At 41.2% G+C, this 22,160-nt stretch overlaps 2 protein-coding genes across 2 annotated transcripts in view; both read left to right on the top strand.

Annotated features, from left to right (window-relative positions):
- The window catches only part of FUT8 (fucosyltransferase 8), a 356,276-nt gene that overhangs the window by 7,789 nt on the left and 326,327 nt on the right, over positions 1-22,160 (top strand). The gene's annotated exons all lie outside the window — the stretch shown is intronic.
- The window catches only part of LOC116528652, a 36,766-nt gene continuing 22,384 nt past the window's right edge, over positions 7,779-22,160 (top strand). The window contains exon 1 of the mRNA XM_032246045.1: positions 7,779-7,836. Within this exon, the coding sequence (XP_032101936.1) occupies positions 7,779-7,836 (58 nt within the window). The remainder of the gene's footprint in view (positions 7,837-22,160) is intronic.

The raw sequence follows: 22,160 nt of genomic DNA, 5'->3' as shown, positions 1-22,160 counted from the left end.
ATTAAATGGAGAATAACCAGAAAATCCTCTTCTTAAAATTAAATTTATTAATTTTGAGATAGGGTCTTGCTCTGTCACCCAGGGTGGAGTGCAGTGGTGCAATCATAGCTCACAACAGCCTCCATCTTCTGGGCTCAAGTGATCCTCCTGCTTCAGCCTCCACCATGCCTGACAAAAATTCTCTTATATATAGTAAAATTCTTTTTCTCTTACAGGACACAGTTCAAATGTCACCTTTTACATAAAGTCTTCCAAGATCCAGTTATTTCACTTTTCTATGTTCCTTTAGCTGTTGTAATGCCTTCATTATTGAAGCTATCAGTCTGATTTATGATACAGTTATTTATGGGATCTGCATCCATCTCTTGCATAATATTTGTGATTTTTGGATAAAAGGGATAGTGCTTCATTTGGTGCAATTTTTTTTTTTTTTTTTTTTGAGACAGGGTTTCACTCTTGTTGCCTCAGGCTGGAGTGCAATGGTATAATCTTGGCTCACCGCAACCTCCGCCTCCCAGGTTCAAGTGATTCTTCTGTCTCAGCCTCCCGAGTAGCAGGGATTACAGGCATGCACCATCATGCCTGGCTAATTTTGTATTTTTAGTAGAGAGAGGGTTTCTCCGTGTTAGCCAGGCTGGTCTTGAACTCCCGACAGGTGTGAGCCACTGTACCCAGTTGGTTCAGTGTCTTGCAGGTAACAGGCACTCAATAACTGTTGGTTGAATTTAAATGCAGTTTTACGTTATCACCTTCTCAGCCTCTGTCAGAAAGATTGTATATACTTGTAAACCATTGTCCTCACATTTTGAAGTCTTTCTACTTTTCATATGAGTTTCTTTCTTGGTTCTACTTCTGCTTCTTGCTGGACTTTTCCCTTCTCTTTACCTACATTTCTTAGGTTAGTTGTTTGTTTGTTTGTTTTTTTTTTTTTTGAGACGGAGTCTTGCTCTGTCGCCCAGGCTGGAGTGCAATGGGGTAGTCTTGGCTCATTACAACCTCCACCTCCTGGGTACAAGCAATTCACTTGCCTCAGCCTCCCAAATAGCTGGGATTACAGGTACCTGCCACCATGCCTGGCTAATTTTTGTATTTTTAGTAGAGACAGGGTTTCACCATGTTGGCCAGGCTGGTCTTGAACTCCTGACCTCGTGATCCACCCACCTTGGCCTCCCAAAGTGCTGGGATTACAGGCATAAGCCACTGCACCCAGCATTAGATTCTTAACTGTAGTCCATCAACAGTTTGCTGGGAATAAGCCCTCACTGATCCTGGCGAGGGTCTAAAAATCACTAGCTTTTTCCATATTCAAAGTGTTGTATATAAAAATACTTTTCTTTAATTTTTGCATGCACTAAGCTTAAAAATGAAGTCACGGAACCAAATTTTTATTCTCTCTTGGACTCTCAACTCTTCTGACTAGAAGTTATGCTTGGCTTAACATGTTTTGCATATAGAAAAGGCTGTGTGGTGCTCTTATTCTTTGTAAATACCAACACCAAAGGCAGACAACATATTTTTACTACGCAAACACAATTGTAATTAATGGCTTTGCTGCACATTTGTATTTGGCTTTTAGATTTTTTTATATGACAATGGCTGTTTTGAGGCTCAATGAAAATATTATTTTTACATTTGTGGTATTGAAAATGATAAAATAATGGCAGAAGTTATAATTGTCATAGCAGTTCTGAGTTTTCATCTCAACTGTGGTGTTTTTCTTTGTCTTTTTTGTAAAGACAGTGTCTCGCCATGTTGCCCAGGCTGGTCTCGAACTCCTGGACTCAAGTGGTCTGCCCGCCTCAGTCTCCGTAAGTGCTAGGACTACAGGTGTGAGCCACGGCACCCAGCCTATTATATTTTTCATTTTAAGAAGCTGAGGACCAGGCACAATGGCTCACACCTGTAATCTCAGCATTTTGAGAGGCCAAAGTGGGCAGATCACCTGTGGTCAGGAGTTGGAGACCAGCCTGAGCAACATGGTGAAATTCCAACTGTACTAAAAATACAAAAATTAGCTGGATGTGGTAGCGCTTGCCTGTAATCCCAGCTACTTGGGAGGCTGAAGCAGGAGAATTGCTTGAGCCCACAAGGCAGAAGTTGCAATGAGGAGCGATCGTGCCATTTTACTTCAGCCTGGGCAACAAGAGCAATATTCCATTGCAAAAAAATAAAAGAAGGAAAAAAGAAGTTCAGTGGTGCACCCCTGTAGTCCCAGCTACTCAGGAGGCTGAGCCAGGAGAATTGCTTGAACCCAGGAAGAAGAGTTTGCAGTGAGCCGAGATTGTGTCATTGCACTCCAGCCTGGGCGGATGATTTGAGCACAGGCATTTGAGACCAGCCTGGGAAACATGGTGAAACTCTTTTTTCTACAAAAAAATTATCTGGGCATGGTGGGTATGCGCCTATAGTTTTAGCTACTTGGGAGGCTGAGGTGGGAGGATCCCCTGAGCCTAGGGAGGCAGAGGCTGCAGTTAGCTGTGATCACGCCACTGCCCTCCAGCTGGGCCATCAGAGTGAGACCTTGTCTCAAAAAAAAAAGGGGGAAGTTCAACTTGTGTCTTTGTTTTTCAATATCTTTTCTTAACATGCTCATGCCTTCCTCTACTTTCTAGAACATATGGAACAAAGTTATAATTGCTGTTTTAATGTCTTTGTCTACTAATTTTATTACCTGTGTCATATCTGGATATGTTTCTATTGATTAATTTAGGTTTTCCTCATTATGGGTTATATTTTTCTGATTCTTTGTATGCCTGGTAATTTTTTCTTGTATTCCATTATTGTGAATTTCACATTGTTGGATGCTGAATTTTTATTTGTTTTTGTCTTCCTTTAAATATTTTTGTGTTAAATATTTAAATATCCTTTAAGTATTTTGACACTTAAATTTAAGTGACTTGGAAACAGTTTGAGCCTTCTGAGGCATGCATGTAAACTTTGATAGGCAAGTGCAGAGCAACTTTTAATCTAAGGCTAATTTGGCCTCCCCTTTCTGAATCAATGTGAGGCCCCACATATCGCCACATTCAAGGAGTGTGAGCTATTTCCATTCCTGTGTGATTGCCAGTCACCACTCCATTCAGGTGTCTTTCCCTGGTCAAAGATAGTTTCCTCACACATGTGAGCTGACAGGTACTCAGCTGAAGACTCAAGAGGAAGCCCCTGCAGAGCTCCAGAACTAGCTGCCTTTGTGCAGCTCTTTCCTACCCGGTAATCTACTCTACGAGTTCAAAATGTAACAGGCACAGTTATCAACAGTTGTTGAGTGCCTGTTACTTGTAAATTCAGGACTCAGCCTCTCCGAATTCTCAGCTTCATCTCTTCTTTCAAAGATCATCATCCCATGTTGCATGTTGCCCAACATCTGAAAACTGTTTTGTATATGTTATTTCGTTTTCAGCTGCTTAAGATACAGAGTAAATCAGGCCCATGGTATTCCAGCAAGACCACAAAAGAAGTTGCAGTTTTAGTTTTTAAATAGGGGCTGGGAAGCTATGTTTAACCAATTTTGTGTCAGAAAAAGAAGCCGGAGTATGATCATGGCCCAGTTATTTATCTTCTTAGTCTTGCTATCTTTATTTATAAAATGAAGAGGTAAGTCTATATGATTATAAAGTTCTTCTCTGCCTCTTAAATTCTGTGATTTTGTAAGTAAGCACAGGGGTATCTTTATAGAGAAATTGCTATATCTTCCCAAAGTGATAGATTAAAGTTTCAGCAGTATGGAACTCCCATTTTGCCATAGTCGAGCAAATTTAGGAGAGAAGATGTGTGTTTTAATAGATAAAGAAGGAGTCTTTAGTTAAAAACTTGAAATGGGCAATACCAATCCCTCAGTAGACACATGAAAAATGACCAAACAATCTGAAGATGAGGAAATGTGTAGGAATATTCTTTGTTTCATTACTGGGCCTAGGCAAACTCTATTAGACATAGTAAGTGTTCAGTACGTATATGTTGACTGTCTCAGTGGTACATGGATTCATTTTCCTAATAAAGAAAACTAATTGAAAAAGCTTCTACTATACCAAAAGTAAAAATCCATCAATATCAGATTTGCTAGTGGTACATCCACATAATGGAATATTGTGCAGCAGTCAAACATACTGCAGCTGAGCTGTATGCACTAATATGAAATAGTCTCAAATAAAAATTGTTAAATTTTGTTAAATAAACAAAACAAGATCACTACATTGTATATATATAAATGAATATGTTGAAAATATATAAATGTATGTATGCTCATATAAATGAATACACACACACACATATATATTTGAGACAGGGGCTTGCTCTGTCACCTAGGCTGGAGTGTAGTGGCATGATTCTACCTCCCCGTTGCCTTGGGCTTAAGTGATCCTCCTGCCTTGGTCTCCCAAAGTGCTAGGATTCCAGGTGAAAGCCACTGTGTCTGGTATACTATATATATATATAATATTTTTTATTTTTTTAAATTTTCTTTTTGAGACAGGGTCTCATTCTGTCACCCAGGTTGGTGTGAAGTGGTGTGATCATGGCTCACTGCAGCCTAAACCTCCTATGGCTCACGTGATCCCCCCACCTCAGCTTCCTAAGTAGCTGGGACCACAAGTGTGTACCACCACACCCGGCTAATTTTTGTTTTTTTTTTCAGACAGAGTCTCACTGTTGCCTAGGCTGGATTGCCTCAGCCTCCTGAGTAGCTGGGATTACAGACATATGCCAACATGCCCAGCTAATATTTTTGTATTTTTAGTAGAGATGGGGTTTCACCTTATTGGCCAGGCTGCTGTTGAACTCCTAACCACAAGTGAGCCACCCACTTTGGCCTCCTAAATTGCTAGGTTTATAGGCGTGAACCACTGTGCCTGGCCCCGGCTAATTTTTGTATTTTTAGTAGAGATGGGGTTTCACCATGTTGCCTAGACTGGTCTGAAACACCTGAGCTCAAGTGATCCACCCATCTTAGCCTTCCAAAGTGCTGGGATTACAGGTGTGAGCCACCATGCTCAGCCATGGCATACTATATGTGCTTTTGTTCTCTTTAATTTATGTAATGATTTGGTAAAAAAAAAAGATTTAAAAAGGAAAAAGCAATGTGTATAATAGTATATACATACTATATATATAGATATGTTTAAAAATAACATATAAGTACATGCTTTTAATTAAGAAAATACATCTAGAAGGATATACAAATTGGTGAGACTGATGCCTCCGGGGAGGAGGACTGGGGGGTTAGAGTAAAAGAGAGAATCACCCTTCCTTTTATGGCTTTTTATATGACTTTTGAATTTTTTATCATGTGCATGTTGTCTAGTTTTCAAAAAAATGCATCTGCTGGATATATATAAATAGACTTTTTCAATGAAGTAATTAAAGTTTTCTAAAAGGGTTATATTCCTACTTATCAGTTTGAGAAAATTTCCACATCTCTAGACTAGACCATGTATTTAAAGGAGCCGAACCACATCCACTTTATTTACTACTATTACTCCAGGAAAATACAGGGCACTGCCAAGTCTATGATTAATTTCCTATTCTTTATGAAAAGAATCGCCATACTGGTGATACCTACTGGCACCTGGAACATGGATGTTATGAGGGGAAGAACAAGACCATTTGTTTTTTACGGTAACTATGTACATTTTATACTATTTAATTAATCTCTATAATCTAACCCACCATATTTCTGGCTTCCAGATGGGCTACCAAGAAAGCATAGGTGTGAGAGCTGGACAGTCTCTGATTTACAAGACATTAACTTTTGGCCAGTGTACTACTTTCATATTCTACAGATGATGTATGTGTTTGAAAGAGAATAAAATTACACCCACCCAGTGGAGTTGCTAACTTTTTTTTTTTTTTTTTTTTAATTTTTCGAGATGGAGTTTCATTCTTTTTGCCCAGGCTGGAGTGCAATGGCATGATTGTGGGTCACTGCAGCCTCCGTCTCCTGGGTTCATGTGATTCTCCTGCCTTTGCCTTCCAAGTAGCTGGGATTACAGGCATGTGCCATCATGCCTGGCTAATTTTTTTTTTTTTTTTTTTTGAGTTGGAGTCTGGCTCTGTTGCCCAGGCTGGAGGGCAATGGCCTCAGCCTCAAGAGTAGCTGGGACTGTAGGCAAGTGCCACCATGCCTGGCTAATTTTTGTGTTTTTAGTAGAGACAAAGTTTAACCATATTGGCCAGGCTGGTCTTGAACTCCTGACCTCATGACCCGCCCTCCTCAGCCTCCCAAAGTGGTGGGATTATAGGCATAAGCCCCTGCACCTGGCTAATTTTGTATTTTTAGTAGAGACAGGGTTTCACCATGTGTGGTCAGCTGGTCTCGAACTCCTACCTCAAGTGATTCACCAATGTCAGCCTCCCAAAGTGCTGGTATTATAGGTGTGAGACACTGTGCCTGGCCAGCTTTTTTTTTTTTTTTTTTTTTTGAGATGGAGGTTTGCTCTTGTTGCCCAGGCTGGAATGCAATGGTGCGATCTCGGCTCACTGCAACCTCCTCCTCCTGGATTCAAGCGATTTTCCTGCCTTAGCCTCCTGAGTAGCTGGAACTACAGGCATAAGCAACCACGTCTGGCTAATTTTGTATTTTTACTAGAGACAGGGATTGTCCATTTCGGTCAGCTAGTATCGAACTCCCAACTTCAGGTGATCTGCCTGCCTCGACCTTCCAAAGTGCTGAGATTATAGGCGTGAGCCACTGCACCCAGCTAACTTTTTTGTTCTAGGGAAGAATTACTCCTCTGGCAAGCTAACTTAAAAGAAGGACTTCTAGACATAACCTGTGTTCCTTTGAGTGTCTGATACCCCTCAGGTGATACCCAGCTAAGTATTCCCTAGCAGATATGGGGAAATACTAGGAAACATATGTGCAAGGCCAAAGTTATAAAATCCATGGCTCATTATGCAAGTCAGAAAAAGTGATAAGCCCAAGGTATTTTCTTCTGATTCTTATTTGCTTTAAATTTCTGGTGCTGTTGCTGGTTTTGACTTCCTCAAATGCAATGCAGCAGGTAGGTAGTCAGTTCATGAAAAATGCTTTCAAGATCCAGCCAGCCAATGAAAGAATATGAAGAATAAGATTCCGAATTTCATGGTTTATTTTGTCACATGAGAGGCTAATTATTGTGTATAAATCACTATAATACATGAATAATAATAGGAGGGAAAACTGTTTTCCCTCCATTGCTGTTGAGGGAGAAACATGTTATTTAAAATGGTAGTGTTTTTGGTAGATTATGCATTGGCTGGAAGCATCCTGCTTCTTCCCCTAATCTGAACAATAGATTAAAAAATTAACAAAAAGGGGTCTATTGTTAGGGGTGCCAGATTTAGCAAATAAAAATACAAGATAGCAGTTATATCTGAGTTTTAGAAAACAACAAATGATTTTTTAGCATAAATATGTCCCAGGCTATATACTTGGGACATACTAAAAAATGATTCGCTGTTTATTTGAAAGGCAAATTTAATGAGCATCTTCATTTTATCTGGCAATGTTAGCGGCTACAGAGTAGGATGTATTGTAGGCTATCTTTCCTTGCCTTTTGGTTTCTTTGTGATAAGGTGAGTGATACTGACAACCTCCACACAAGTAGGATGCAACTAGGGGTGAGAACACAGCTGAGTTCTTGCTATGCTGCAGAGCCAGGGTGGAAGAACAGATGTAGAGTGAACTAACTTAGAAACAACTGCAAGATATACCTCCATTTTGCCCCCAGGTATTCAAGATGGAGGTTCCCTTATAATATATAAGATGGAAATTTAGCTCTTTAATTTCAATACTGAAGGGAATGGTGGCCCAAGAAAGTGGAAGGACCCAAAGAGATTCCGTGCTGTGGAAATTGTGGAGTAAGTGATGGTGGAGATTCCATAAACCGAGAGGATGTGAGATGTGGTGCACTTGCTATGTGGAGTCAGGCTGAGGGAGCTCTTTGCCTCATGCCAGCTAGATTCCAGAGCTGGAGAACATGGGTATGAGAAGAAAAGATAGTGACTGGGCTGATAGGTGGATTTTTTCAGTGAATTGTGGAGGATCTTGGAGACCTTGTTAAGGATTTGAGTGTTAATCCATGAAGCCATGAGGCCTTTCTGAGGGTTTCTGAGTAGGAAATGGCATTAGCAGAGCTTTGCTTTAGAACCTGGCAGCTCTTTATAGAGGGACAATAAAGGGGAAATAGAGTGGAGACAGAGTTATCTGTGGGAAGGAACTAGTCAGGGTTACTGCTAGTTTGTATGGCATCAGTATTAGTCTATTCTCACACTGCTAATAAAGACATACCTGGCTAGGCACAGTGGTTCATGCCTGTAATCTCAGCACTTTGGGGAGCTGAGGCAAGTTGATCATGAGGTCGGGAGTTTAAGACCAGCCTGGCCAATATGGTGAAACCCTGTCTCTACCAAAAATACAAAAAAGCTAGCCGGGCATGGTGGCATGTGCCTGTAGTCCCAGCTACTCGGGAGGCTGAGGCAGGAGAATCGCTTGAACCCAGGAAGCGGAGCTGCGTTGAGCTGAGATTGTGCCACTGCACTCCAGCCTGGGCAATAGAGGGAGACTCTGTCTCAAAAAAAAAAAAAAAAAAAAAAAAAAAGACATGTGTTACATGGCAGCGGGCAAGACAGAATGAGAGTCAAGTGAAAGCAGTTCCCCCTTATAAAATCATCAGATTTCATAAGACTTAGTCATTACCATGCAAACAGTATTGGGGAAACCACTCCAGTGATTCAATTATCTCCCACTGGGTTTCTCTCACAACACATGGGAATTATGGGAGCTATAATTCAAGATGAGATTTGGGTGGGGGCACAGCCAAACCATATCATTCTGCATCTGGCCCCTCCCAAATCTCATGTCCTCCCATTTCAAAACCAATCATGCCTTCCCAACAGTCCCCCAAAGTCTTAACTCATTTCAGCATTAACTCAAAAGTTTACAGTTCGAAGTCTCATCTGAGACAAGGCAAGTCCCTTCCACCTATAAGCCTATAAAATCAAAAGTGATGTAGTCACTTCTTAGATACAATAAGGTACAGGCATTGGATAACTACGTGGGAGAAAGTGGCCAAAATGAAGGGGCTAATGGTCCCATGTAAGTCCAAAATCCAGTGAGGCAGCCAAATCTTTTTTTTTTTTTTTTTTTTTAAAGGGAGAGATACTAAAAGTATTTTTTTTTTTTAGATTGATTCTTGCTCTGTTGCCCAGGCTGGAGTGCAGTGGCATGATCTTGGCTCACCAAAAACTCCGCCTCTTGGGTTCAAGCAATTCTCCTGCCTCAGCCTCCCGAGTAGCTAGGACTACAGATGTGTGCCACCATGCCCAGAAAATTTTTGTATTTTTAGTAGAGACGGGGTTTCACTATGTTGTCCAGGCGGTTCTTGAACTCCTGACCTCATGATCTGCCCACCTTGGCCTCCCAAAGTGCTGGAATTACAGGTGTGAGCCACTGTGCCCAGCCACAGTCAAATCTTAATACTCCTTAATGATCTCCTTTGACTCCATATCCCCCATCTAGGTCACATTGATGCAAGAGGTAGGTTCCCATGGTCTTGGGCAGCTCTGCCTCTATAGCTTTGCAAGGTACAACCTTGTTCCTGGCTTCTTTCACAGGCTGGCATTGAGTGTCTATAGCTTTTCCGGGTGCACAGTACAAGCTGTTGGTGGATCTACCTTTCTGGGGTCTGGAGGACAGTGGCCCTCTTGTCACAGCTCCACAAGGCAGTGCCCCAGTGGGGACTCTGTGTGGGGGATTCAACCCCACATTTCCCTTCTGCACTGCCCTAGCAGAGATTCTCCATGTGGGCTCCTCTCCCACAGCAAACTTCTGCCTGGATATCCAGGCATTTTTGTGTATCCTCTAAAATCTAGGTGGAAGTTCCCAAACCTCAATTTCTGATTTCTGTGTATCTACAGGCTCAATACCATGTGGTAGCTGCCAAGGCTTGGGTCTTGCACCCTCTGAAGCCACAGCCTGAGCCATAGCTTGGCCTTTTAGCCATTGGTAGAGCAGCTGGGATGCAGGGCACCAAGTTCCTAGGCTGCACACAGCAGGGAAGCCCTGAGCCCAGGTCATGAAACCATTTTTCCCTCCTAGGCCTCTAGACCTGTGATGGGAGGGGCTGCTGCAGAGGTCTCTGACATGCTCTGGAGGCATTAAAATTTCACTCCTGGTTACTTGTGCAAATTTCTGCAGCCAGCTTGAATTTCTTCCCAGAAAATGGGTTTTTCTTTTCTATCACATTGTCGGGCTGCAAATTTTCCAAACTTTTATGCTTTGTTTCCCTTTTAAAACTGAATGCTTTTAACAGCACTCAAATCGCCTCTTGAATGTTTTACTGCTTAGAAATTTCTTATGCCAGGTACCCTAAAACATCTTCTTCTAGTTCAAATTTCCATAAATCTCTAGGGCAGGGGCAAAATGTCCCCATTCTCTTTGCTAAAACTTAGCAAGAGTCATCTTTATTCCAGTTCCTAACAAGTTCTTCATCTCCATCCGAGACTACCTCAGTCTGGATTTCATTATCCGTATCAGTATCAGTATTTTGGTCAAAGCCATTGAACAAGTCTCTAGGAAGTTCCAAACTTTCCCACATTTTTGTCTTCTTCTGAGCCCTCCAAACTGTTCCAACCTCTGCCTATTACCCAGCTCCAAAGTCACTTCCACATTTTCAGTTATCTTTACAGCAGCACCCCACTCTCAGTACCAATTTACTGTATTAGTCTGTTCTTATCCTGCTATTAAAGACGTACCTAAGACTGGATAATTTATAAAAAGAGGCTTAATGAACTCACGGTTCCATGTGGCTAGGGAGGCCTCACAATTGGCTGAAGGCGAAAGGCATGTCTTATATGGCAGCAGGCAAGACAAAATGAGAGCCAAGCAAAATGGGTTTTCCCCTTGTAAAACCATCAGATATCGTGAGACTTCTTTACTACCACGAGAATAGTATGATTCAATTATCTCCCACTGGTCCTTCCCATAACACATAGGAATTATGGGAGATACCAATTTGAGATGAGATTTGGGTCAGAACACAGCCAGACCATATCAGCATCTGTGTGTGAATTAGAAAAATCTGGGAGAATGCAGCCTAGGGTACTCAGTTTGGCAAAAGACTATGCCAAGGCACATGGTTCATTGACTAAATTGGGGCTGGATTTCAGCTCCCCATTTTCCCCTTAGCCAGTATAATAGTTGGTTAATTAACATGAGTGGCTTAATGCAATAAAGATTTTTTGAGTTTTAGTTTTGATTTTGTTTGTTTTGAGACGGAGTCTTGCTCTGTCACCAGGCTGGAGTGCAGTGGTGCAATCTTGGCTCACTGCAACCTCTGCCTCCTGGGTTCAAGTGATTCCCCTGCCTCAGCCTCCTGAGTAACTGGGTCTGTAGGCATGTGCCACTGTGCCCAGCTAATGTTTTTTTTTGTATTTTAGTAGAGACAGGGTTTCACTATTTGGCCAGGATGGTCTTGATCTCCTGACTTTGTGATCTGCCTGCCTCAGTCTCCCAAAGTGTTGAGATTACAGGCGTGAGCCACCGCATCCGGCTAGTATTAGTTTTTTAAGAGATAGAGTCTTGCTAGTTTGCCCAGGCTGGAGTACAGTGGCTGTTTATAAGTGTGATCATAGCTCACTGCAGTCTCTCACTCCTGGGCTCAAGTGATCCTCTCACCTCAGCCTACTGAGTAGCTGGTACTACAGGCCCATGCCACCAGGCCTGGGCTAAGATTTATTTCTTGCTCATGTCACAGTCCAATGCCTATAGGGTTGCTCTCCTCCTAGTAGATAATTAAGGATCTAGGCTACCTCTATCTTATAATTAACTCTTAACCAAGTTAACCAAGTACTGTTAACCAAGATGAGGAAACACCCTAATTAATTTTTTTTTTAAGTAGAGATGGGGCCTTGCTGTGTTGCCAGGCTGGTCTTGAACTCCTTGCCTCAAGTGATCCTCCTGCCTTGGCCTCCCAAAATGCTGAGATTATATGCATGAGCCACCATGCCCTAACTCAAAAACTATTCTTTTTTTTTTTTTTTTGAGATGTTGTCTTGCTCTGTTGCCCAGGCTGGAATACAGTTATGCGTTTTCAGCTCACTACAGCCTCTGCCTCCTGGGTTCAAGTAATTCTCATGCCTCAGCCACCCAAGTATCTGGGACAGGTATGCCCCACCATGCCCCACTAATTTTTGTATTTTTAGTAGAGGTAGGGTTTTACCATGTTGACCAAGCTGGTCTTGAACTCCTGACCTCAGGTCATCTGCCTACCTTGGCCTCCCCAAGAACTGAGATTACAGGTGTAAGCCATTGTGCCTACCTAAAACTATTTTTTAAAACATACACCTGACCAGGTGTAGTGGCTCATGCCTGTAATCCTAGTACTTTGGAAGGCCAAGGCGGGCAGGATCACCTGAAGTCAGGAGTTCAAGACCAGTCTGGCCAACATGGTGAAACCCCATCTCTACAAAAATACAAAAAAATTAGTCGGGCATGATGGCAGTTGCTTGTAATCCCAGCTACTCAGGAGGCTGAGGTGGGAGAATCGCTTGAACCCGGGAGGTGGCGGTTGTAGTGAGCCGAGATCATGCCACTGCACTCTAGCCTGAGTGACAGAACAAGACTCTGACTCAACAAAACAACAACAACAACAACAAAAATACACACACCCAAGTTGGCAACTACATGTAAAAATGTTCTTATTTCACCTGCATATGACACTAGAGTTCCAGGTTTACTGTGATTAATGCAGAATTTATCCCAGGTCTTTTGGTGAGCGAAGTGGTAAGCTGTGATTAGGAGACAGTCAAGGAAGGATAAAAATTTCCCCACCATAAAATCAAACTATCTGGGTTCAAACCTGTTTATCATACCTTCAGTTAGCTTCTTTGTTACTAAATTAAGCTCATGGAGGATAAAGATTTTTTTTGAATAGTATTGCATAGCCTCAGACAATCAAAATAGACCGATGAAAATTTTGCAATATTGGTGAACATCAGCCCTGACAACACAGCCCAGGAGACTTTAAATCCAAGGCCATGAATGTTCATAGGTCTTGGACTTTCCAGGAATATCCAGATTTTTAATATTAGACTTAGTTGTTCGATCACTTGCCTTTTGGTAAAGAAAAAAATATGGTCATCACAGCCATATTTACAGGGGAGGAGCCAGCAAATGCATTCTTTGTAAGTTGCAGAGGAAACTTAATTATGGATAGTTTTGTCTTAGAGGCACGTAGGATATTAAAGGTAAAAGGACTGCATGGATTATTTTATTAGGATATGAATATTTTTCATCTTTAAAATAAGACTAAGGAAGGACAAAGTTAGTTAGATTTCTTCTATTATTTAGGAATGGGGACATAAGCATGTATAAGCTGTTTTAAAAACAGCTATTTTAAAAGCTGTTGAAACTTCCTTGGAAACCATTTGCAAAACCTAATAACATGTAAAGACAAAACTTCTTTTATTTAGTCTCTTGTAATAAAATCTACTTTCTTCATTCATTTCTTCATTCATTCATTCACTCATCCACTTATTCAATAACCGTTTGTTGAACATTTCCCATGGTCCAGGCACTGTTCTAGACACTGGAAATATCATGATCAATCCATCTGATTCCAGAATTTAAAAATATATATATTTTATTATGTTGTACATGAAATACAGAACCTGAAAGAGTGAACAGAACATTGGGTTTAGGATCGGAAGACCTGAATTCTAAATGTAGTCATGCACAACCATAAACTATATTTTTTTGTTTTCATATTCTGCATGTGGCATCCAATCAACCATAAACTATATCCATGGTATTAAATAACTATTCAACCATGCCCCAAATCTCATTAATCTTTAGTCACTTTTTTACCCAGTCATCAAGTTCTTCAAAATTTTTGAAATTTGCCTTCTGCTATCCATTCCATTATTCTCATTATTCCTTGTTCAAATTATTATCCAGAGCCATGCCACATATGGTTGTGTATATCATGTACCACATGTGGCAGAGACATTAGTGCCCATCAAATATCCAGATACTCCTCTATATTTCCTGTTAATTCCCTGTTAGTCTTCCCTGTTGGTTCAGGACTATATGACTTCTACTGCCATTATTTATATAAACACTTTGACTCAACACATGATAGCATTAGCTTTTGATAAACCTATTCTGGAGATTAGCCTTCGAACGGCAGACTCAAGGCTGGGTGCCGTCACTCACACCTATAATCCCAGCACTTTGGGAGGTTTTGGAAGGAGGATTGCTTGAGCCCAGGAGTTTGAGACCAGCCTGGGCAACATAGAGAGAACCTGTCTCTACAAAAAACTAAAAAATTAGCTAGGCTTGGTGGTGTGTACCTGTGGTTCCAGCCACTTGGGAGGTTCACGTGACAGAATTGCTTGAGCCTGGGAGGTCGAGACTACAGTGAGCCATGATTGTGCCACTGCACTCCAGCCTGGGCAACAGTGGGAGACCCTGTGTCAAAAAAAAAAAAAAAAAAAAAAGCTGTCTTTCTTATATGAAGACAGTTTTGTGCCATTATCATACACCTTTCACCTTTCTGCTATTTTTAAAAGAAGCCATGAGAAGTTGCACTTACATAACTCATGATTTCTCCTGAGCTCACTTTTACCATACCAATGTAAGGGATGCTGAGTCAGTTGGTGAGAAGCTAGACAGTGCAAAGATGAACTCCAGCAAAGCCCGCTTGACTTCATAAACAAAACCAACTCCAACAATTATTGCAAACAACACATTGGGGAATTTGCAAAAACCAATATGAGGACTGATGCTGAACTGAATTGCTGAGTACTAAGAATAGAAAAAGGGAATGATAAGATCTAGTTGTGAATACTAGGAAGCTTAGGAGAATTGCAGAAAACTGAAGGAGAAAGCAAGGGAAACGAGTATAGCAGGGTAACAAAGATGTCAGTCAGTTCCTGTTTGCTACACCCATGCCCATAGCCCTTGCTGTGGGGACAGCCACCACTGCCTTGCAGTAGTTTGGACCACAAGTAACACCTGATTTGAGGCCAGAAGACCCATGATGTGGCTTGGTAGAAAGATATGCAGGCCCAACAAGACTTCCTTCGCTGGAGAATGTGTACTAGGAAGCTGAGAATTTGCAAGTTAAAATAGTATCTTTGCTGTAAGGAAGATGAAATTATAAGGGATCCAAAATTATAAGGAGGCAGCAACCAAAGAGTAGAATAAAAAATAAAAAGGCTGGACATGTTGGTTCACACCTGTAATCCCAGCACTTTGGAAGGCCGAAGTGGGCAGATCATTTGAGGCCAGGAGTTCGAGACCAGCCTGGCCAACATGGTGAAACCCCCATCTCTATTAAAAATACAAAACATTAACGGAGTGTGGTAGTGCATGCCTGTAATCCCAGCTACTGGGGAGGTTGAGGCACTAGAATTGCTTGAACTCGGGAAGTGGAGGTTGCAATGAGCCAAGATCATGCCACTGCACTCAAGCCTGGGAGACAGAGTGAGACCCTGTCTAAAAAAGAAAAACCAAAATGGAAGTCAGTTGGTATTGAGAGAAAAGCAGGAAAAGGAAAGCCATGGGGAATGCGGAAATGTGAGAGATGGAGACATGGAGGGGCAGTTCTCTAGGTGCCTCAGTATCCAACAGTGTTTCAGCTCTGGGGTAAGTCTCAGTTTTCTTTTCAAACAAGCCCCTCTTTCTTTGAAGTAAACTGAGTGATTCCTGGGTCCTTGTACTTTAAAGCGCTCAAGTAAGTTGCATAGTTTTATCAGCCATATGATATGTGAGTCTAGGAGCCCAAAAAACGGAGTGTGATGTCTTTTTTTTTTTTTTTTAGAATGGGTCTTGCTCTTTCACCTATGCTGGAGTGCCATGCATGAACACAGCTCTCTGCAGCCGTGACCTCAGGCTCAAGTGATCCTCCCATCTGAGCCTCCAAAGTATCTAGGACCTCAGGCATGAACCATCATGCCCAGCTAATTTTAAAAATTTTTTGTGGAGATGGGAGTCTTGCCATGTTGCCTACGCTGGTCTTGAATTCCTGGGCTCGAGCAATCTCCTGCCTCAGCCTCCCAGACTGCTGGGATTTTAGGTGTAAGCCACTATGCCCACCCAGAGTGTATTTTAAACTAAATGATCAGTCTTGAAATAAATACAAGTTAACCCCACTTGACCTTTATCTATGTAGGTTTATAAGTCTGCTTGTAAATCACACCAGCACAATTTATAGGGAGTTGTTTTTCGAACCTTTACTCCTTGCTTTAAATACCAACAGTTGTGTTATAGCAAGTACTGCAGAACTGAAATGACATTCAGACTTTGGTCTAGGAAATCTTGTCAATCATGTCTTTCTTCTGCTTCCTTAGTTGCTGTTTTCATGTTATCATGACTTTGGATTTAAATCGGATAATTATAGGGTCTGTGAAGGCTTGCTTCAGCTTAGGGTTTTTGTAGAGCTATAAATGGCTAAAATTTATGGTGTACTTATTCAGTGTCAGGTTCTGCTCTTAAGATCATTATACGTAATAACTTATTTTATAGTAACAACAACGCTATGATGTAGATAATATTATTATTCCTACATTGCAGACATGAAAAAATGAGACAGAGAGAGTTTTAAAGTTTCCCAAGGTCTCACAGCTATTAAGTGGCGAGCAAGGATTCAAATATAGTTAAAATCTGTATTCTGAACCATGACTTTATATGGCCTCATTCCCATGGAAACTTTGGAAGATCCTGACTAACCAAAGGTTATAAGTTTCTCAATCCTGTTGGCATTTATATTGCAATGAAAATTAATTAACTCATTCAATAAATATGCTACATGGTGGTGATCAAGACAGATAGTCAGGATCTCTGCCCTCACGAGGGCCTTCTGGTTTTTCAGACTTCTGTCAGTTTGATTAGAGATAGTGTTTTCCCGTTGGAATCTAATTTGCCCTTGCGTTAACGCATAAGGTAGAATTTTTGCCTCTGAAAAGCTGAATGTTAGAACTTTAGTGACTTTAGCAAGATTTATTCTTGCTGTAGCAAGTATTTATATCAATCTGATAGTGGTTAATTTTTGGGGGGAGGAGCTGGAATTTTTTCCTCTGACCTTGTTCCTACCCATCCTTCCCCAGATTGTATCTCTATTTTTGGATTTTTAATTAAAAAAAAAAATTTTTTTTTTGAGACAGAGTCTTGCTGTGTTGCCCAGGCTACAGTGCAGTGGTGTGATCTTGGCTCACTGCAACCTCTGCCTTTTGGGTTCAAGCAGTTCTCTGCCTCAGCCTCCTGAGTAGCTGGGATTACAGGCATGCGCAACCATGCCCAGCTAATTTTGTATTTTTAGTAGAGACAGAGTTTCACCATCTTGACCAGGCTGGTCTTGAACTCCTGACCTCATGATCCACCCGCCACGGCCTCCCACAGTGCTGGGATTACAGGCATGAGTCACTGCACCCAGCTTAGTTTTCTAATTTTTAAAATACAATAATATGTACTTGTTTCTGTAACAGTTCTTTCAAGATGCTTTTTAGATCTTTTTCTTTTTCTTTTCCTTTTTGAGATGGAGTTTTGCTCCTGTTGCCCAGGCTGGTGCACAATGGCATGATCTCAGCTCACTGCAATCTTTACCTCCTGGGTTCAAGTGATTCTTCTGCCTCAACCTCCTGAGTAGCTGGGATTACAGGTATCCACCACCATGCCTGGCTAATTTTTTGTATTTTTAGTAAAGATGGGGTTTCACCACGTTGGTCAGACTGGTCTTGAACTCCTGACCTCAGGTGATCCACCTGCCTTGGCCTCCCAAAGTGCTGGGATTACAGGCATGAGCCAAAGTGCTGGGATTACAGGCATGAGCCACCATGTAGGGCCAGATTTGTTTCTTTTTATACAGCCTTATTGATCCAGCCTAACTCAATATAATTTATTAAACTGCAATGGTATTATATCAATAGTATGAGAATTAGTGGCATATAAGAGTAAAACCTAGATAATAGTAGCTTAAATAAAACAGCAGCTTATTTATTTTTTTTCACATAAATTAATTCTGGAAATGAGCAATCCAGGACAGGTGTAGAGGCTTGACAAAGCTGTCAAGGACCCAACTCCCTCCCAGTCACAGTTATGCTATCTCCAGGGTACAGCGATTCTCCTCATGGTGCAAGATGGCTGCAAGGGCTCCAGTCATCACATCATCATGCCTCAGGTAGTAGGATGGAGAGAAGCAATAAGAAGGATGTATCTCCTTCATTTTAATGATTTTTTAAAAAAAATATAAGCACTGCACAACTTTTCTGCTTAGATCTCAACAGCCAGAATTTAGTCATGCACTCACAACCACTACAGGGGAGACTAGGAAAAGTAAGATTTTAGTTGAGTTGCAATAGAACCATCCAGAAATGATGATTTGTTATTATGGAAAAATGAGAGAAAAGATATAGAAAGGTAGGTAATCTGAAGCGTTTGCTATAGGTACCTTACATACAGTTGAGATCTTATAAAAATTTGTTGATTTACTTTCATAAACTTGATGATCTATTCTTAGTGGTATCATCCAGGTCATTAATGAAGGTAATACATCTAAGAATTTTTCTAGGGCCAGGTGCAGTGGCTCACGCCTGTAATCCCAGCACTTTGGCAGGCCAAGGTGGGCGGATCATGAAGTCAGAAGTTCAAGACCAGCCTGGCCAAGATGGTGAAACCCCCATCTCTACTAAAAATACAAATTAGCTGGGCATGGTGGTGAATGCCTGTAATCCCAGCTACTCTGGAGGCTGAGGCAGAAGAATTGCTTGAACCCAAGGGGTGGAGGCTGCAGGGAATGAAGATTGCACCACTGCACTACAGCCTGGGCAACTAGAGCAAAACTCCATCTCAAAAAAAAAAAGTATTTTTCCTTTTCTTATTTTTTTTAACTTTATGATAATATAGCATATCATTGCATTAATTGCTTCTAAAATAAACCCACCTGGAAATAGCTTAGGCAAGATGGAAACAATATCGCAAGGATACAGGGAAAGCCAAGAAAGAGATGAGCCTAAGCAGAAGAAAAGGCAGAAATTCAACTACTGGTCAGGAAAACCTGGAACTTAGCATTCCAGTATAATAAGGATACTTCTGTCTTCTCTGCTTCCTCTGTTCATTGACTTTATTCTCTAATGCAGAATGAGTTTCTCCACTTGGCAAATGACTAAGGACTTCTCCCAGATTTTATATCTAAGTGAGGCTTGAGATAATCTCTCTTCCCAAGTCTAAACATCCTGGAGAAATGGGTTCATTGGCCCATCTTTAGTCAGATATCCACCTCTTGACCAATTAGGTGTGACCAATGGACAGCAGTAACACAGCTCTTCTTGCTACCACCATGATAGAAGTGTGGGCATGAGAGCAGTAGTTTCTACAGGAAAGGTGGGTGCTGGCCACATACTAATATACATTACAATTTTGTGTGATGAAAACACAGGTCAGTGGTCTGAATCAAATGAATGGTAAAGGATTACAGGATTTAACCTAATGTATAAAAATGGTTTAGCTATGAATAAAGATAATTTAATAGGGTTGTAATGTATATAACATTGACTATATGTCAAGAATAAGTGCTTTTTGTATGTTGAGTAATTTATTCCATACAACCTCATGAACTAGGAGTCATCATCCCTTCTTATAGATGGAAAAAACAGAGCTCAGAGAGGTTAAGTAACTTGCCCAAGGTCAGATTGTTACCAAGCACTATTTAATGTGCATAGAGGCCAATGGCCAATACCATGGCACTGGCTTTTGAGAAAAAAGATTTATTGCAAATCAACTGCAAGGAGACAGGAGGCTATGCTCTGTTGCTCAGGTTGGAGTGCAGTGGTGTGATTTTGGCTCACTGCAACCTCTGCTCCTGGGTTCAACTGGTTCTCCTGCCTGAGCCTCCCAAGTAGCTGGGATTACAGGCAGCCATCATCATGCCTGGCTAATTTTTGTATTTTTTAGTAGGTTTCACCATGTTGGCTAGGCTAGTCTTGAGCTCCTGGCCTCAAGTGATCCACCTGCCTCCGTCTCTCAAAGTGCTGGGATTATAGGTGTGAGCCACTGTGCCTGGCCTGGGCCAGATTTTATAAGCATAAAGTAATGAAATGTGATTGGATTGGATCCTGCAATGAGACGATGCTGGGAGGTATGATTTGATTGGATCCTGCCATGGGGTGATTAGATCTTGGATCCTGCCATGTGGTATTCCCTTCTTAATTCAGTCCCCACTCCTCAGTCAGAGCACTTAGGTTCCTGCTGTGGTTACAGACTTGGTTCCTCTAGGCATGTTCGGGTTAGGTGACCTTCAACCTGGGGGCACATGGTAACTGGAAAACAACTCACAACTTTGTTACATAAAAGTTGAACCAGATTGGTGTGATGTGGTTGCAAAATAGCTAGTAAGTCTGAGGGTAATATACTGGCTCAATACTTCTATATCCAGAGTTGGAAACTATGGTCAATTTTGATGAAGCAATTATTAGTTATTTCTCTATCTCTGTTTGCCGTACCAAAGCTATATGAACTTGATAAACCTTGTAATATCTTACAAGGTTTTAATCTCTTCATCTGTAAAAAGATTGGATTAAATCAAATTACTTTCTCCTTGTTAATACAGACAATACCTTATTTCTGAAGGCAAGAGTATGAGCTATGATATTTAAAAAATTTTAATGTATCCAATATATTTTAAAAAATAGAGACGGGGTCTTGCTATGGTTGCCCAGGCTGGTCTAGAACTCCTGGCCTCAAGTGATCCTCCCACCTCAGCTTCCCAAAGTGTTGAGATAACAGGCATGAACCATCATTTCTGGCTATATCCAATATTTTTTAGTGCTTCTTGAGACATATCTGTGTTAGGAACTGAGATGAAATTAAAGATATACAAGATAGAGTTTATGCTTACAGTGTTATGGGGGAACAAACAAACAAAATTATTGGTTTGTGGAATAGTCCAGGAAAGAGCAGTTTTCAGGAGTGGTATGACCACAGCTCAATCATATCTTCAAGGGTTTCCTACTCTCTGCCATCCCCAGTAGGCTGACTTCATTTTCAGGTTAGTTCCTCTTGCAAGATTGCTGCCAATGGCAATCTGGGTCACAGTCTGACTTGCTCAAATCGGGCAGGAGAGAACTCCTTCCCCTAGGTATGGACTGAAAATCCTTTCCTTCGATCTGATTGTGCTAGTTTACCCTGGTCCTAATATTTTTCAAGCATATTTTAGTCTAGCATAACCTAGATACTAGCTCATACTGCAGTGAAAAATACTCCCAAATCTCAGTGGCTTAAACTACAAAGGTGCATTTCTTATTCAAACCAGATGAAGATTGGAGGCAGGCTGTTTTTTTTGGAACTTAAGCTGAGAGAGGTTTTACTAATACTCAAGATAATACTGGTCTTGAGTCTGGGGAAGAGTAAACACTGTAAGGACTTATGCTGGCAATGAATTGTTCTACCTGGAATTGACACATACTACTTCTACCCACAACCCACTACAGATTGGTGGCTACAGCTAGTCAGTCACATGGTCCAGCCCAACTGCAAGGGGAGGAGGGTAGCTGGGGTGGGTGTAGAAAAATGTATTCCTTTTGTATGTCTGGAAGGAGAGAGTAAGCATGATAAATCTCCTACCGTATTAGGGAATCCATTTACTGGCTAATTGAGTTGCCCTTCTGTAGTTGGAATTTGGGTGGTTATCTAAAAAACTGGAAGATAAAAACAAAAATAAAGAGCCCTATTAATAAGGAAGGACAGGAATGAATGTTGAATAAGAAATCAGTAGTGTGAACTATAGGCCGCTTTATCCCAATGGAGAAGACAGAAATTTCAGCCGTGGAGGCAAGTCATAGGGAGGGATAGTCTGGCTAGTTTTATCAGTCTTTAAATCAATCACTTCATTTACTCTTCTAATGGGAAAGATTTACTCTGGCTTTTTAATGAGTAGGTATAGAGTTTCTGTTTAAGGAGTTGGCTCAAAAGTGACTTAGATTCTTAGTTTGCAGGAGGCTGAGCAGGGAGGATAGCTTGAGGCCAGGAGTTCAAGACCAGCCTTGACAACATAGGTGACCTTGTCTCTAAAAAAAGAAAAGAAAATATGGACTCTTTTTTTTTCCGTATTTCATTTTTGTAGTTATTGTCAATGGTATGTCAAGTTGGCTAGATTTATAGTTTTAGAACTGGTGAACAACTAAAACTT

This window comes from Sapajus apella, unplaced genomic scaffold, assembly GCF_009761245.1.
Source record: "Sapajus apella isolate SASKATOON/1434 unplaced genomic scaffold, GSC_monkey_1.0 scaffold59, whole genome shotgun sequence".
NCBI classification, from domain to species: domain Eukaryota; kingdom Metazoa; phylum Chordata; class Mammalia; order Primates; family Cebidae; genus Sapajus; species Sapajus apella.
This window is presented reverse-complemented; position numbering and strand designations above follow the sequence as displayed.